At 36.4% G+C, this 15567-nt stretch overlaps 1 protein-coding gene across 4 annotated transcripts in view; it reads left to right on the top strand.

Moving 5' to 3' along the window:
* Positions 1-15567, top strand: part of PTPRO (protein tyrosine phosphatase receptor type O) — a 241700-nt gene that overhangs the window by 142824 nt on the left and 83309 nt on the right. For all 4 annotated transcript variants that reach the window (XR_014803817.1, XR_014803816.1, XM_084956710.1 and 1 more), the window contains exons 3-6: positions 7918-8076; positions 9295-9447; positions 11569-12009; positions 14426-14587. Coding sequence is in view for 2 of the 4 variants with exons in the window: in XM_084956710.1 (XP_084812836.1) it covers positions 7918-8076; positions 9295-9447; positions 11569-12009; positions 14426-14587 (915 nt within the window). In the remaining 2 variants the exon portion in view is untranslated. The remainder of the gene's footprint in view (positions 1-7917; positions 8077-9294; positions 9448-11568; positions 12010-14425; positions 14588-15567) is intronic.

Here is a 15567-nt window from a genome sequence, read left to right as displayed (position 1 = left end):
GTAGTTTCTCAATAGATAAAATAATACATGAAAACTATGGCTTAGCAATTTGGGAAATGCTATTTACACAGGGCTATACCCTGTGTTAGTAAATCCCTAGAGATAGTGGCTGTAAACACTGCAGAACACACATGGAGACACTCTACAAATATAATATTCCATATGAATTCATCCATGATAAATAAAAATAATTCATGAGTTTTTATTTACTGCCTACATTCCCTTTGCCATGTCCCGATGGCAGAGAAATAAAGATAAATAAAATACCCACATTCTAAGATGATATACAGGAGTGGAAAAGACAAACAAAACATTACAAAAATATGATAGATGGTGGAAAAGACTTATTTAAAAGATTGCCCAGCCTTCTTAGGGAACACTGGGAAGGCACCTGAGAAGAAACAATCATTTTAAAAAGTTAGTGAAAAGCTGCCAGTCGAATAAAGAATGGAAAGTGTGACAATCAGAGTCAAAGGGAATCACACACGTAAAGAATAGAGATGTGTATAGCATGGCACACCTATGAACTGCAAGAGCGAAGAGGGCAAGCATCTGTGATTCCAGAAAATGAAAGGAAAGGTGGCTAGAAAATTTGGAAAGAACTTCAGATACAAAAGAGTTTAGACCTTAATCTATAAGTGATGAAGAATGATGACAGATCTTATACAAAGAAAGGACATAATAAGATTTAATTGTGGAAATTTCCTTCTTATAACAAAGCTGCAAGCCACAGGGTCCTGAATCCTGCATTGGAATGGACAAATTAGCAAACAGATATTTTGAGTAGTGGATCAAAGCTTGAACTATAGAGCCAAAGAAATCTGGAATTCATAATGTAGCCCTTGGCATATTATTCCATTCTCTCATTTCTAATTTATAATCTTTCTGGGGGTTAGCAAATTTTTTATGTAAAGACCTGAGTAACAAATATTTTATGCTTTGTGGGCCATACAGTCTATGTTGCAAAATTTCAGCTCTGCTGATAAAGCTGAAAAGCAGAGCCATAGACAAATACATAAACAAATAAACATGGTTGTATTCCAAGGAAACTTGATTTAAAGACACCAAAGTTTAAATTTCATATAATTTTCATATGTCATGAAATATTATTCTTCCATGGATTCCTGTCAACCATTTTAAAATGTAAATGCCATTCTTGACTCATAAATTATATTAAAAAAAATGTGGCAGGCCAGATTTGATTTGTAGGCTGTAGTTTACTGATTTAGCAGAAAGTACTATTAAATAATGTAAATTTTTGTACTAATTTTTAAAAAAATAAACTTCATAACAAAGTATTAGCATCTAGTATAGGATCAATAAATAGAATTAATGCCAATGGCACTTAATAGAAAAGTACTCAAGCAGTTGGGAGCAAAAGAAAATCAAAACAGATCAGACAGGGAAATGTCAGCGAGGTGGAGGTGACTGGTTTAAGACAGAGACTCTGACAAAAGTGAGAGTAACAAGTGGCCTTCAGGCTTAAAAGTTTTTAACAGAAATAAATAAGAAAAATTAAGGTGAGACTGGAGGCAGGAAGAAAAATTTAGAAATCTGTTTAAATATTCCAGGAAAGTGTCAGAAAGGAAGAAATTTCCCTCTACCCTTCTAGGTTTTTCTGAATGGCCAAAGAATTAGATTAAAAGATTAAGAAGAAAAAAAAAATCAAACTAAAATTAAATAACATGTATAAAGAGGAGATACTCAGGAAAACTGAATAACTTGCCAAAATGGCTAAAACCTTCACCTTCTTCAGCTAAAGAGAAAAGAGGATTCTGGGAGTCATGGTTTGGGACTACAGAGGAGAGGAAGGCAATTGACAGAGAGATGGAAAAGCAAGTATTTGGTAAACAAATGTTTTCTGGGCCAGCAGAGACAGTGGGACCCAGAGTGGACTCTGATCTCTAGGCCGGCTGGGTTCCCCTACATATTTTGCAGATTCCTCTGGTAATAGCTCTCTTCCAGGAACAGGCCCTCTATCTAAATTCTTTTAGGCAGTTAGGGAGAAGGTCAAAGGGTTCTGAGTCCTCTGTTTCTTAAAACACTCAGCCTAAATTAATCCTCTTGCCAAAGTGACCCACTTGGGGTGGCACATTTCACTCTCTTACAAAAGAAATGAAGAAGACTCAAACTAAGTAGGTGGGTGTGACGATAACTAGCCCACCTGGACCATGGGTGGTCCCCATGCTGCTGCCAGCTCACCTCAGTGGCCTGCCTGCATATTGCTGAGTCAGTGAAGTCAGGTCTCAAATCATCATGAAAACATAGAAGGAGAGCTCTGGCCAGGGAGCAGAATTAGTCCCTTTTCCCTCATCCTGCCATCAGAAGTTAGGGACTAATCCCAGGTTTGTCCCCCTCAAGAAGATTATGCCAGAAGATATATTTGCTTAGGTTGGTGACATCAAAAGTCAAGGATCAGGAGTTCCCCGTCGTGGCACAGTGGTTAATGAATTCGACTAGGAACCATGAGGTTGTGGGTTCGGTCCCTGGCCTTGCTCAGTGGGTTAAAGGATCTGGCGTTGCCATGAGCTGTGGTGTAGGTTGCAGACACGGCTCGGATCCCACGTTGCTGTGGCTGTGGTGTAGGCTGGAGGCTACAGCGCCGATTGGACCCCTAGCCTGGGAACCTCCATATGCCTCGGGAGCGGCCCAAGAAATGGCAAAAAAAGACAAAAAGAAAAAAAAAAGAGAAAAATATGTGTTTCCATGAAAGAGAAACAAAACAGAAACTCAAGTAGAGAAGTGGCCAGAAGTCATGCAGCCTCTGTGCTCTGGGTCTGAAAGATGACAGTACTGACTCTGGGCCCCCAGAGAGCAGGAAGGATTGAAATGCTCCACACTAGATATGGTCTAGAGCCAGGCTCTTTGCTTAGAACAACGATTCCTCCTGCTTGTGAAAAGAGCACACATAGAGGCCTAAGGATGCAGGGGAGACACAGTCTCACTGCCAAGGACCAGGCTTAGTTACCCTCTGACTCAGAGAATGAGTTTGTGAGAAATGCTATAACATCTACAATATCAAGAATCCCAAAATAATATTATATGCCCTGGTTCTAGGCTGCAGATTCCAGTGAGTTGAAAGGACGCTAAACTGCCTTGAAACAGTGAGGACAAAGCAAGAAATAGGGCAATGAAGAAACAAAATTTGGCCTAGAGCTTGTGTTTCGGAACACACAAAGAAACATACTAAAAAAGATAGACATCAGAAGTTCTTACTGTAGCTCAGCGGGTTAAGAATCTGACATAGTCCCTATGGGGTGCAGGTTTGATCCCTGGCCTTAGTCAGTGGATTGGGGGTCCAGTGTTGCTACAGGCTTCAGTGTAGGTCACAGCTGAGGCTTGGATCCAGTGTTGCTGTGGTTATGGCATAGACTTGTAGCTGCACCTCCAATTCAGCTCCTAGCCTGAGAACTTTCATATGCTGCAGGTATGGCCCTAAAAAGATAAAAAAAAAAAGATAGACTTCAAACTATTATAACATTTTGGATTATATTTTATGTAGCAAACCAACAAAAATTTATAGCATGTTATGATGTACAAAGTGATAAATGAAAGAATTATACTTATTAAAAATGATTAAGGAATAATGAAAGAAAAACTGGCAGAAATAAACATAAAATAAACAAATAAACTTAAATTCTTATAAATAAAAATATAATCATTTAATTTAATATTTTAATTAAACTAGGTAAAATTAAATTAATCAAATTTAAAGTGATCTAATTTAAAAACAGATGGAATAAATTCTGTACTGATAACAGTTAAATAAAGTTACTAAATTGAGAGACAATATTGTGTCATTGTCCCATGATTTAGCACAGTGAGACAATTCACAGGTGTGGAAGTAGGAGAGGCTCTGAGAAGATTAAGAATTTAAGAAAAATGATGGAGGATATGATTGGACAATATTTGAAAAATTATTAGGAGACTTTCAATACTTGAAGAATCGCATGAAGTACTTAAGAAATTCCAAGTACTTAGGAAGATAATTCAAAATGAAGATCACACTTGGATATGTGATGGTGAAACTGCAGATGATCAAACATAAATAAAAATAAATTAAAAATTTAAAAGATACTAAAGGACAAGAAGTATAATACCCATAAAGGAATTGGAGTTCCCGTCGTGGTGCAGTGGTTAACGAATCTGACTAGGAACCATGAGGTTGCGGGTTCGGTCCCTGCCCTTGCTCATCATTGGGTTAAGGATCTGGCGTTGCCGTGAGCTGTGGTGTAGGTTGCAGACGCGGCTCGGATCCCGTGTTGCTGTGGCTCTGGCGTAGGCCAGTGGCTACAGCTCCGATTTGACCCCTAGCCTGGGAACCTCCATATGCCATGGGAGTGGGCCCAAAGAAATAGCAAAAAGACAAAAAAAAAAAAAAAAAAAAAGGAATAAACTATTAGACTGACAAAAGCTTTCTCTTAAGCAAAAATTGGTGCAAGAAAACAATGGAACAATATCTTCAAAATCGGTCTACCCAGAATTTTACACCCAACTAAATTACATCAAGGATAAAGATAAAATACAGTTTTAATAAATAGAACCAAGGAGAATTTATCACTCATACTATAACTTAAGTAACTATTAAATTATGTGTTTTGACAAGAAGAAAGGTGAATCCAGATGAGAGGCACAAAGCACAATTTTAAAAATGACAATAGGGGAGTTCCTGCTATGGTGCAGTGGGTTAAGAACTCACCTGCAGTGGTTTAGGTTGCTGCAGAGGTTCGGGTTCATTCCCCTGCCCCACACAGTGGGTTAAAGGATCCAGCTGCAGAGTAAGTCGCAGCTGCAGCTCAAAGTCAATCCTACCCCTGGGAACTTCCGTAAGTCATGGGTGTGGCCATTAAGAAAGAAAAATGACAATGGGGAAGGTTGCGTGACAAAGATTGCATTGCGAATTAGCAGGACAAATGGAAAAAGAAACCAGGAAACAGGCAAAAGAATCAAACAAAGGATCCTAACAAAAGGGAGGCTGAATGACCGATAACCAGATGAAAAGACCTTTCATCTCTTTCCATGAACATGAAATTAAAAGAGACAAAATATCACATGGCTCAAAATGGCAAAAATTTAAAAGGCTGATAATAGCAAGTGCTGAGAAAGAATAGGAAGAAGCAGAAAGTATCACACACTACTGATAGATAATTGACATAAAATTAGAAAACATTTTCACAGTATCTCAAACAGTTGACGATGTGCATACTCTGTTATCCAGGATTTCCAACTTGAGGAAACATGTGCCAAAATATTTATTGCAGCATTATTTGCAAATTGCATGATTGAAAACAACCTAATATAAAAAAACAGATAAATCATATAGTTTGTGAGTTGTTAAATGGACACTAAAGTTTCTAGAGATATTTCCATCAAAACTGACAAATCTCAAAAATGATATTGGGTGATAAAATATAGGCTACAGAGGAGTTCCTGTTGTGGCTCAACAGAAACGAATCCGACTAGGAACCATGAGGTTGTGGGTTCGATCCCTGGCCTTGCTCAGTAGGTTAAGGATCCGGTGTTGCTCTGGCTGCAGCGTAGGTCACAGATGTGGCTCCGATCCAGGGCTGCTGTGGCTGTGGCATAGGCCAACAGCTGCAGCTCTGACTTAACCCCTGGCCCAGGAACTTCTGTATGCCACAGGTGCACCCTTAAGAAGAAAAGAAAAATTAACCTTGTCGTTACTGAAAAACATATGAGTAACTACAGCCCTGATTTATAGCACAACATCATTTACCTTCTCAGAAAGAAAAACAATGAGGGAAGTAACTGGAGAGATGGTAAACTACTTTTAGAGAATACATTTGAAAAAAACAGTAATTCTTGGATTGACTTTGTCTCAGTAATGCTCAGGCATGGACTTTAGAATATACAGCTGACCTGGGTTAGCTGTGTTGAAGCAGAGGGAAATATAGGAAGCAAACATGTAACGAGGCATTTAAAAAATTCTCTTAGTTTAAAATTAAGTATCTGGCACAGCCAACAACAACAACAAAACATCACAAAATAAAATATCTACGCTCTAATCCTCCTGCATTCCTTGAATTTCAGTTTGCCTGTGGCTTTGATGTACAGACTTTCTATCTCAGGGCATGAAAGACTGAGTGGACCTCTAGCTTCCCTTTCTTATAGGCAGAACCCTGGTGAGAATGTGAAACTGGGCTGCAGCAGTTGGAAGAGCTATGGCTCTGTAGCTAATGTTAGCCTTTAGCTTTCATTTTGATTCTCACATCTGGAATCAATAGGTAGATCGAGTAGACGCCCTGAGTAATTAGACTAAGTTGGAAGAGAGATCTTCAAATGGTTCAAAACTTCTTTTGAGGTTAATCGAAGAGAAATACTTGGTCTTCAAGGCTTGGTTTGCTGGTGTCTTTACAATGACATTTAAGTGAGTTCACTCCACTGCTTTTAAGTAGACCAAGACCAAGACCAAGGATGAGACAAAGATAAAATAGTAACATTCCCACCACAGAACATTGCACACAGTCTATAGGGACATGATCACAATAGGTACTGCAGTCTGAAGGCCTTCCTAATGGTTTTAGTTAGAGATGTTGGCTTAGTTTTTGAGAAAATTCCAGGGGAAAAAAATCAGAGCTTTAACACGTATCTTTGTAGTTTCAATCCTTGCTGGATCTCTTCAGTCAAAAGCGAAATAAGACTAAAATCCTGAAGAACAAAATGAAAGATCTACTGATTGAGAAAAGTAGATAATTATTTGCTGAATTAAGTATATTAGATTTTTATTTATTGTTATTAAAATTGATATTTTAAAAGTGTAAATTTAATCGAAGGGTATTGCTTTCATTCAGGCTATACATGTCTAAGAATTCTCTCAATCTTAAAACTTTGAATCATAATTACTTTTTTCTTTAATACAAACATTGACTCCAGGCCAAATTATTTAAAATATTTTATTGAATTAAATGAATGCAAGTAAGACTCATCCAGCAGTTCTTTCCACTGGGTGGAGGAGTTCTGGAGTTTTATAAGACTTTGGCTGAAGGGTGAGATGTCGAGGGAGATGCAGCTGTACATTAATCACAGTTTCTTAAACTGAATATTTAAAAAGTTTAGTGATGGGGAGTTCCCTGGTGGCTCAGAGGGTTAAGGATCCTGCATTGTCACTGCTACGTTGTCTCCAGTCACTCCCATGGTACAGGTTTGATTCCTGGCCCAGGAACTTCTGCATGCCATGGGTATGGCAAAAAAATAAATAAATAAATAAATAAATAATAAAAAATTTAAAAAGAAAGAAAGATTACAAAGTAAAAAGTTTAGTGATAAATAAGCAATGCAAGCAAAATAGAAACAAACTTTTTTTAAAACTTCTATAGAAAGAATAGTTTGATAAACATCCTAAACTGTAATTCTCGTAATACAGGGTGGTTTGCAATCTTATACTTAATTTTTTTAAAGTGCTAAGTTCACACGAGGAAATAACTGGTTATTGAAACAGTTATCCTTGGTCAGAGCCAAAAATCTATTTTATGTTACTGGTCTGGTATTAATGTCAAATTTTCTTGGCTTTGGGAAAAGAAAAATGAATCTGGAAGTATAGACTCTGCTGTGTCTGTGTTAAATTACCTTTGACAAGTAATTTGAAGTCTGAATCATCATTATTTTTATATGTTGAATGGTGATATTAATATTTGCTCTTCCTAGATCTCAGGTTTCTTGCAAAAGGCAAATGGAAAAATGAATATTAAAGTTCCTTGAAAGGCAGAAATCACAAATAAAAAGTGCTTTATTAACTATAGCCAAGGAGAAGACTCAATTCAGGAGTACTGAGGAGTGTCTTACAGATAATAAAAATAGGTGTAAAGTTCTGACAGGTGTAATCTTTGATACTTATTATTGATAATGGCCTTTTCCTCTTTTCCCAATTCCCCTTTCTCTATTCTCTTCCCTCTACAGAACCTCTTCCTGTAACCAGTGTTTCAATATATGACTATAAGCCTTCTCCTGAAACAGGAGTCCTATTTGAAATTCATTATCCAGAAAAATATAATGTTTTCACAAGAGTAAACATAAGCTATTGGGAAGGTAAAGACTTCCGGACAATGCTATATAAAGGTAAGTGGCAAAAGGAAGACAAAGGATGATGAATGACTCACTTTTTCCATGATTTTTGCCAAATGGTCTTGCTTCTGCTCTAACAAGGTCCGATAATTCACTATTTGACCATAAATGAACCAATAAAAATAGTCACTGATGCATGAAAATATTGTTATGAGGAGTCTTGGAATGTCTGATTCATTTTTTTTAGAGTCAACGTGTCATGCATAAGCATAAGAAAAACTCTAATTATAATGACTTACATGTTATTCTTGCCAAATATTATTCCTGCATGTCTGAGGCAGGAAACAAATTCACACTTATATTTAGAAGCATCTCACTTAACTGTTTCCTTCTGGATTTATTAGGCATTTCTAGAACTAGGAAGCTAGAGATTTCCCAAAGTTTCACTTGTAGAAGGTTCAAAATTATTCTCAAATGCCAAAGACAGTGCTTTTTGGTACCTTGTATATATTTATCTGTATGGCCAGCTAAATGATTCCACTAATATACAAAAGGTGGGAGTTCCTGTCGTGGCTCAGTGGTAACGAACCTAACTAGTTTCTATGAGGATGGGCTAAATGCCATGAGTTTAAAAATAAGCTAATTAATATGCTCTCTTTTTTAAGTTAATTTTTAAAATTATTTTTGGGTTTTCATCCAATAAGTAGTACTTTTAGTTTTTTTCCTTCATTTCTTTATAACTTGGATTGGGTTTTTAAATTTATTATTATTTTCCAAATAAAATTCAAATTTTAAATTTTCTTCTTTTTTCAAGCAATTCCTGTCTGCCAAATGATGGACAAACCATTTTGTATTTACAATAAGCTATATTCTTACAAATGAGCCTAGTGAAGACATTTCTTGTAAAATTACATTTACCTAATTCATAAATTATCAAAATACCCTGGGTTTTTACCTTAGAGTAAATGACTAGCATACACACAATCTATATAATTTCAGCATGTTATTTTCTCCACTTAATACACCAACTTATAATAAAAATTTAATTCCAATTATATCCAATTCTTGCATTAAAGGCCTTTCTGATTGAGGTCTAAAGATCCACAATTTCATCTCTAGCCTTATATCAATTTTTTTTTTATTACTGGCGATGCCAGCAGTTGAAGGAAGTATTATTTTATGAGCATTTAATCATAGTTGTTTAGAACGTTCTAAAAGTGTGTGGCATTTAGAAGGCTAAAGTTTCAATATAATTTGTTTTTTTCTTCTCAGATTTCTTTAAAGGAAAAACAGTATTTAATCACTGGCTGCCAGGAATATGTTATAGTAATATCACCTTTCAGCTGGTTTCTGAAGCAACTTTTAATAAAAGCACTCTCGTAGAGTACAGCGGTGTCAGTCATGAGCCCAAACAGCATAGAACCGGTAAGTTTTCTGAAGAATCAAATTCAGTGAAAAATAATTTATATGTTGTGTACATAGTTTTTATCATTACAAAAAAAATTCTCTTCCAGAGTTAAGAAAGAAAAAATATATATACTTTTAATAATCTAAAACAAATTTTCTATTAGATTAACAGGAACTGAGCAAAATATTCAATAAGAAAAATTTTAAATATGTCAATGTAATCATTAATTTGTAATCTTTGATTTAGAAAAGTACATGATACTACCAAAGTTATAATTAGGTAACTTAACTGGATCAAGTAGACATCAGTTACTCTGTAACCTGACAAAATACTATATGGCAGAACAGATGTGAGATGCTCTAATACAGATTATCAGATTATTAAAGGAAAATATTGGGATTCAGATGTATCTAAAACTTGCAATGCTTAATTTTAGTAGCATCACTAATATGAAGCCCAATCATAGGGTGGATGGATATATGAATAGTTCATGGGTAGATGGAAAAACAGATGGTAAAATAAATATACATGTACTAAATACCCATTGCCAATACCAATATAATTGACATTTCCCCACACCTAATGTGCTTAAGTATTTAATAGGAGTGCTGGAGACACAATCCATACAAACATTCAAAATGGCTTATAGTAGATCGCCTCCAGACCCTGCCAATCTGAAAATCTAAAATGTCATGATTCTTATTCATTAGACCAAGACAAAGAAACGATTTCAGCTAAATATGCTATTTGCTCCACATCAACATCTAAGATTCTACTTGTAGTTTTCATTATTCAAGTAAACTGAGCACCTTTTACCTGAGAATTGTTTTAAGTACTGAGAGAGATGAAAACAGAGTCTGGTGAGATGGTTCCTTGTCCTCAAAAATGGTAGAGGTACTATACAAATGGCACTCATACCAGGAAGGAATGATAAATATTATAAAAGAGGTACAAATTTATATGACAGCACAAAGGGAGGGAGAGATTAATTTTTATTAGAAGTTCATAGAAGTGAGAGTTGAACTTCTCTTTTAAGGTTACGTAGAAACTCTTGCAGGTAGAGACCATGCAGTGTGCCTTCATAATTTTCTACCACTAGAAAAGTATGCTTCCATAATTCATAAACTCATTTTGTGCACATTCTTTTCATTTCAGAGAGGTGAGGAGTGAAGCCATATTTTCAACATGCGCATTACTATTCATAATGGCAGTTCAGACATGCAACTCTCCTAAGTGCAACTATGTCATTGGGAGTAGTTTTATCTTTTTCTCTCTCTCTCTCTCTTTTTTTTTTTTTTTTTTTTTTTTTTTTTTTTTTTTTTTTTTTTTTGGCTGCATCCATGACATTCAGAAGTTCCCGGGTCAGGGATGGAATCCACGCCACCCTAATGACCCAAGCTACTGCAGTGACAACACCAGATCCTTAACCCACTGAGCCACTAGGGAACTCTAGAAGTATTTTTATCTTGATGGCTATAATAACACTCTAGTTGCTTTTTTTTTTTTGTAAGAATGATCTAGTGACAGACACTCAGTTTTTTAAAAAGGAGATTGTGATGAGCTGAAAAATATGTATGTAACTCTACTTTGGAAGTAGTTAAATCACCACTTGGACCAGCAGAGTATCACAAGTTAGTGACCTATGACTAGTGATATGCTGTGTACACATCATGCACAAAATCTTAGGGGTGTGTGTGTACTTGAAGCTACACTTGTTCTGGATATAAATTATCAATACAGTAAAAGTAAAACTAAACTCTATTTTGTAATTCTGCTTATGTGTTTAACTCATTAATAGATTAGGTATTCATTATAACAGTTAAAAATCACTTGAAAGTGGAGTTCCCATTGTGGCTCAGTGATAACAAACCCAACTAGTATCCATGAGGATGCAGGTTTGATCCCTGGCCTCACTCAGTGGGTTAGGGATCCAGCATTGCTATGAGCTATGGTGTAGGTCACAGACTTAGCTCTGATGTTGCTGTGGCTGTGGCATAGGCCAGAAGCTGCAGCTAAAATTTGATCCCTAGCCTGGGAACTTACATATGCTGCAGGTATAGCCCTAAAATGAAAAAAAAAAAAATTAAATTAAAAATTTTAAAAATATTACTTGAAAGTGAAAATTCTCTCTCTTACAGCCCCTTATCCACCTCGAAATATCTCAGTACGTATTGTGAACTTGAACAAAAACAACTGGGAAGAACAGAGTGGCAGTTTCCCAGAGGAATCGTTCATGAGATCACAAGATGCAATGGGAAAAGACAAACTCTTCCATTTCACAGATGACACTCCTGAAATCCCCTCCGGCAACATTTCTTCTGATTGGCCTGATTTCAACAGCAGTGACGACGAAACTACATCCCAGCCATATTGGTGGGACAGTGCCTCCGCAACTCCTGAAAGTGAAGAATTTGTCAGCGTTCTTCCTCTGGAATATGAAAATAACAGGACACTCAGTGAGACTGAGAAATCAACATCTGGCTCATTCTCTTTCTTCCCTGTACAAATGATATTGAATTGGTTACCACCCAAACCACCCACTGCCTTTGATGGGTTCCATATCCGCGTAGAAAGAGAAGGTAAAGTAATAGGAAATCAGAGGCAGTAAGAAATGGTGCAAAGGAAAGTGACACATTTTAAAATTAAATTTAGAAAGACAGGAGACAGAATCTAAAGAAAAATGGAAAAGAATAGGAAGATTTTCATTGAGTATCCAGTGCAGACTGAAACCAGAAAACAACAAAAAAAAAAGAGAGATTGTGTCAGAAGCCAGCGTGGGCAGTTCATAAGTTGTGAGTGCATTCAGGGAACTTAGCACATTTCATCACCTGACATTCCATGTACCCCAGGCCACTGAGGAAACTTTATATTTGGAAAGATGTTTTTTTTTTTTTTGTTTTTTTTTTTTTTTTTTTTGCTATTTCTTGGGCCGCTTCCGCATCATATGGAGGTTCCCAGGCTAGGGTTCGAATCGGAGCTGTAGCCACCGGCCTACGCCAGAGCCACAGCAACGCGGCGGGATCCGAGCCGCGTCTGCAACCTACACCACAGCTCACGGCAACGCCAGATCCTTAACCCACTGAGCAAGGCCAGGAATCGAACCCTCAACCTCATGGTTCCTAGTCGGATTCATTAACCATTGCGTCACGACGGGAACTCCCTGGAAAGATTTTTAATTAAAGCTCCAACCATCCCAAATTACAAAATATCCTGGAGAAATGTTCTGTTTTCTGCTACGTAAATTTGTGAGGCATGCAATAAGAGAATGTTGCTGACAACATGACTGCTTTCCAAAGAGTATCCAACCTGTGTCTTGTTTATGGAGCTATTCTTATTCTCCTTAGGGTGTCCCCGCCAGCTCCCCTGGAACCAGCAAGATTCACTTTTTCCTAAAGAGGAGCTGGTAGTAGAGTAGAAAATACAGAAACTGGTATTTCCACTCTAGTTATGATGTTACTCAGTGTATTCACTGAGCGAGCATCTGAGAGTCATTCTTTATATTTAACCCACTAATGTATGGGAAGCAAGGCTCATGGCATCAATACATTTGTGTCATGAACCATATCTGAATCGTTGTTTGGTAGGTTTTCACCATTATTTGTTGTTTGTTTTGTTTTTACAATAATATACTTCATTTTCTACTTTCCAGTCAAGTAGTTTAGGTGGCAAAGGTTGTCGAGAGGTCAAAATCCAAAGTTAAATTGACAGACTTATTTACAGGATAGGACATTTAAATCATGTAGTCTCATTATGTGACGTACTGTTTGCCCCTGTTTTATTTAATAGAATGAGATACAAGGTCAGTGGATTCCTCTACACTGGATTATAGAGCAATCAACTATACCCAAATATTATATAAAAATTGAAATACTTCTTCATTTCCAAATATTTGAGTCAAAAATCTTAATATTTGCCTGTAATTACTTGCATTTAAAAATTCCTTAATCTGGGAGTTCCTGCTGTGGCACTGTGGAAACAAATCTGACTAGTATCCATGAGGATGCAGGTTCAATCCCTGGCCTTGCTCAGTGGGTTAAGGATCTGGCACTGCCTTGAGCTGTGGTGTAGCTCGAGATGTGGCTCAGATCCCAAGTTGCTGTGGCTGTGGCGTAGGCTGGCTGCTATAGCTCTGATTTGGGAACTTCCATGTGCCACAGTTGCAGCCCTAAAAAATAAAATAAAATAAAATAAAATAAAATAAAATAAAATAAAATAAAATAAAATAAAATGAAAAAGTTTCCCTTAATCTGCCTTTCATTTTTCTGTTCCTCAATATATTCTATAGACAAATAGGATATTATAACTCAGAATTTTTTTAATGCTTATTTCCATGAAGGTTTGGTCATGTGTTTATCCAACTACATTGTATTCTGTTGAAGGCTATTGTGGTCACCAAATGATAATAACTTTAAATGAAATAATAATCAGCAGAAGGTAGACACTGAAGCAATGTAAAAGTTATTTTTACTTTTAAAATTTCCTTCATTTTAAAAAACCAATGAAGGAAAAATATTCCAAGAGTCATAAAATATATCTAGAAGGATTCTTTCTAACTAGAAATAATCCAATGTATTTTAAGGCATTTATGGATATTTAATGCTACCATAAAATACTTATATAACATTTGGTACTTTTTTTTTAAATCCCTTATATTCAAATAAGAAAGCTGATCATTGTTACCTTCTCCTAATGTTGTACTTTTATTCTGTGCATATAATTTTACTAGTTAACAGTCCATAAGAAAGCAGTATATACCTATCTTCAGTTTTGTCAATTTGGACACCATATTTTAATTTGGTTATTTTAAAGTATTGTAAAAAAATATATAAACTCTTAGTCATCTTTTTTTTAAATAATAATTTTAGCTTAGCCGTATAATTCACTCTGACAAAAGGAAGATGGTAAAATTTTAAAAATTTATTAGTTGATTTGTCTATATTCTAGGCCCTTCCAGATATCCATTCATATATATTCTCTTTTTTATACTTGATTTAGAAAATTTTACTGAATATTTGACAGTGGATGAAGAAGCACATGAATTTGTTGCAGAACTGAAGGAGCCTGGGAAATATAAGTTATCTGTGACAACCTTTAGTTCTTCAGGATCTTGTGAAACTCGAAACAGTCAGTCAGCAAAATCACTCAGTTTTTATATCAGTAAGTACCAAGGAGATTATTTTGCACTTACTGGGAAGCTAGAACAATGGAACTGGTGAGATTAATGATGCTCACACATCAATTATTCATCAAACCTTAGAGACCCTGAGAACTCTTCAAGGTCATGAGAGGCCCAGATCTATGAGATTTTGAGAGCAGAGGAAATATGCTGTCAAATATATGTATGTTTAATAGTAGCAAACCTACCCAGAGACTTAACCTGATTTTTTTTTTATTGTGATAATTGAACACGTATTAAACTGACCTTCCACACTAGTCATAACAAACTCCAAAGACGTGGACACACTGTTTGGGAAAGAAGACTTTGTTCAAGGCTGTAATGAAAATTGAGATTGTTGGACTGTGTGCAAAGAATCTCTTTAGAGTGTTAAGCTTGAAGAAATTGAAAGAAACACAGATTTGAGTGTAGTAAGACCCGGTAGTCTCCAAAAGTTAGCACAAGCCTAAGCGAAAGCATCATGAAAGCCCCAAGATAAGTCTTAGGGCAGCTTCTACTGATTCCATAAAGGATAATAGCAGAGCAATAACTGCCTTCTAAAATATACACCAGTGGTGCATGTCTGTAATTTTTTTTTTTTTTTTGCGCTAATCTGACTATGCTTACCAGAAGTTTAGATGCCAAAAATCACCTTGCTAGTTTATCAGGAGTTAAATGTGCCTCTACTCAAAAGAAAGAAAAACCAGAAGGCAATGGATAAAAATTGTGTTCTGAGAAGGATAACCACCATACTTTATCTCCTCTAAAAGCAAAACACCACCTATCATCAAATGATCCTCAAAAAAAGTGGGCAGGGGAGGGAGTTCCCTTGTGGCACAGCAGGTTAAGGATCCGGCATTATCACTGCAGTGGCTTGGGTTACTGCTGTGGCACAGTTTCGATCCCTGGTCTGGGAACTTTCACATGACACAGGTGCCACCAAAGTAAATAATAAAAGAGGTGGGTGGGGGAAAGAGGAGGA

The sequence above is a fragment of the Sus scrofa genome, chromosome 5 (assembly GCF_054392235.1).
Source record: "Sus scrofa isolate SSC_HxYL_T2T_F1_AM1 chromosome 5, Sscrofa_HxYL_maternal_Yorkshire_Landrace_v2.0, whole genome shotgun sequence".
In the NCBI taxonomy this organism is placed as follows: Eukaryota; Metazoa; Chordata; class Mammalia; order Artiodactyla; family Suidae; genus Sus; species Sus scrofa.
Note: the sequence above shows the minus strand (reverse complement) of the source record. Positions and strands in the feature narration are given on the sequence as shown.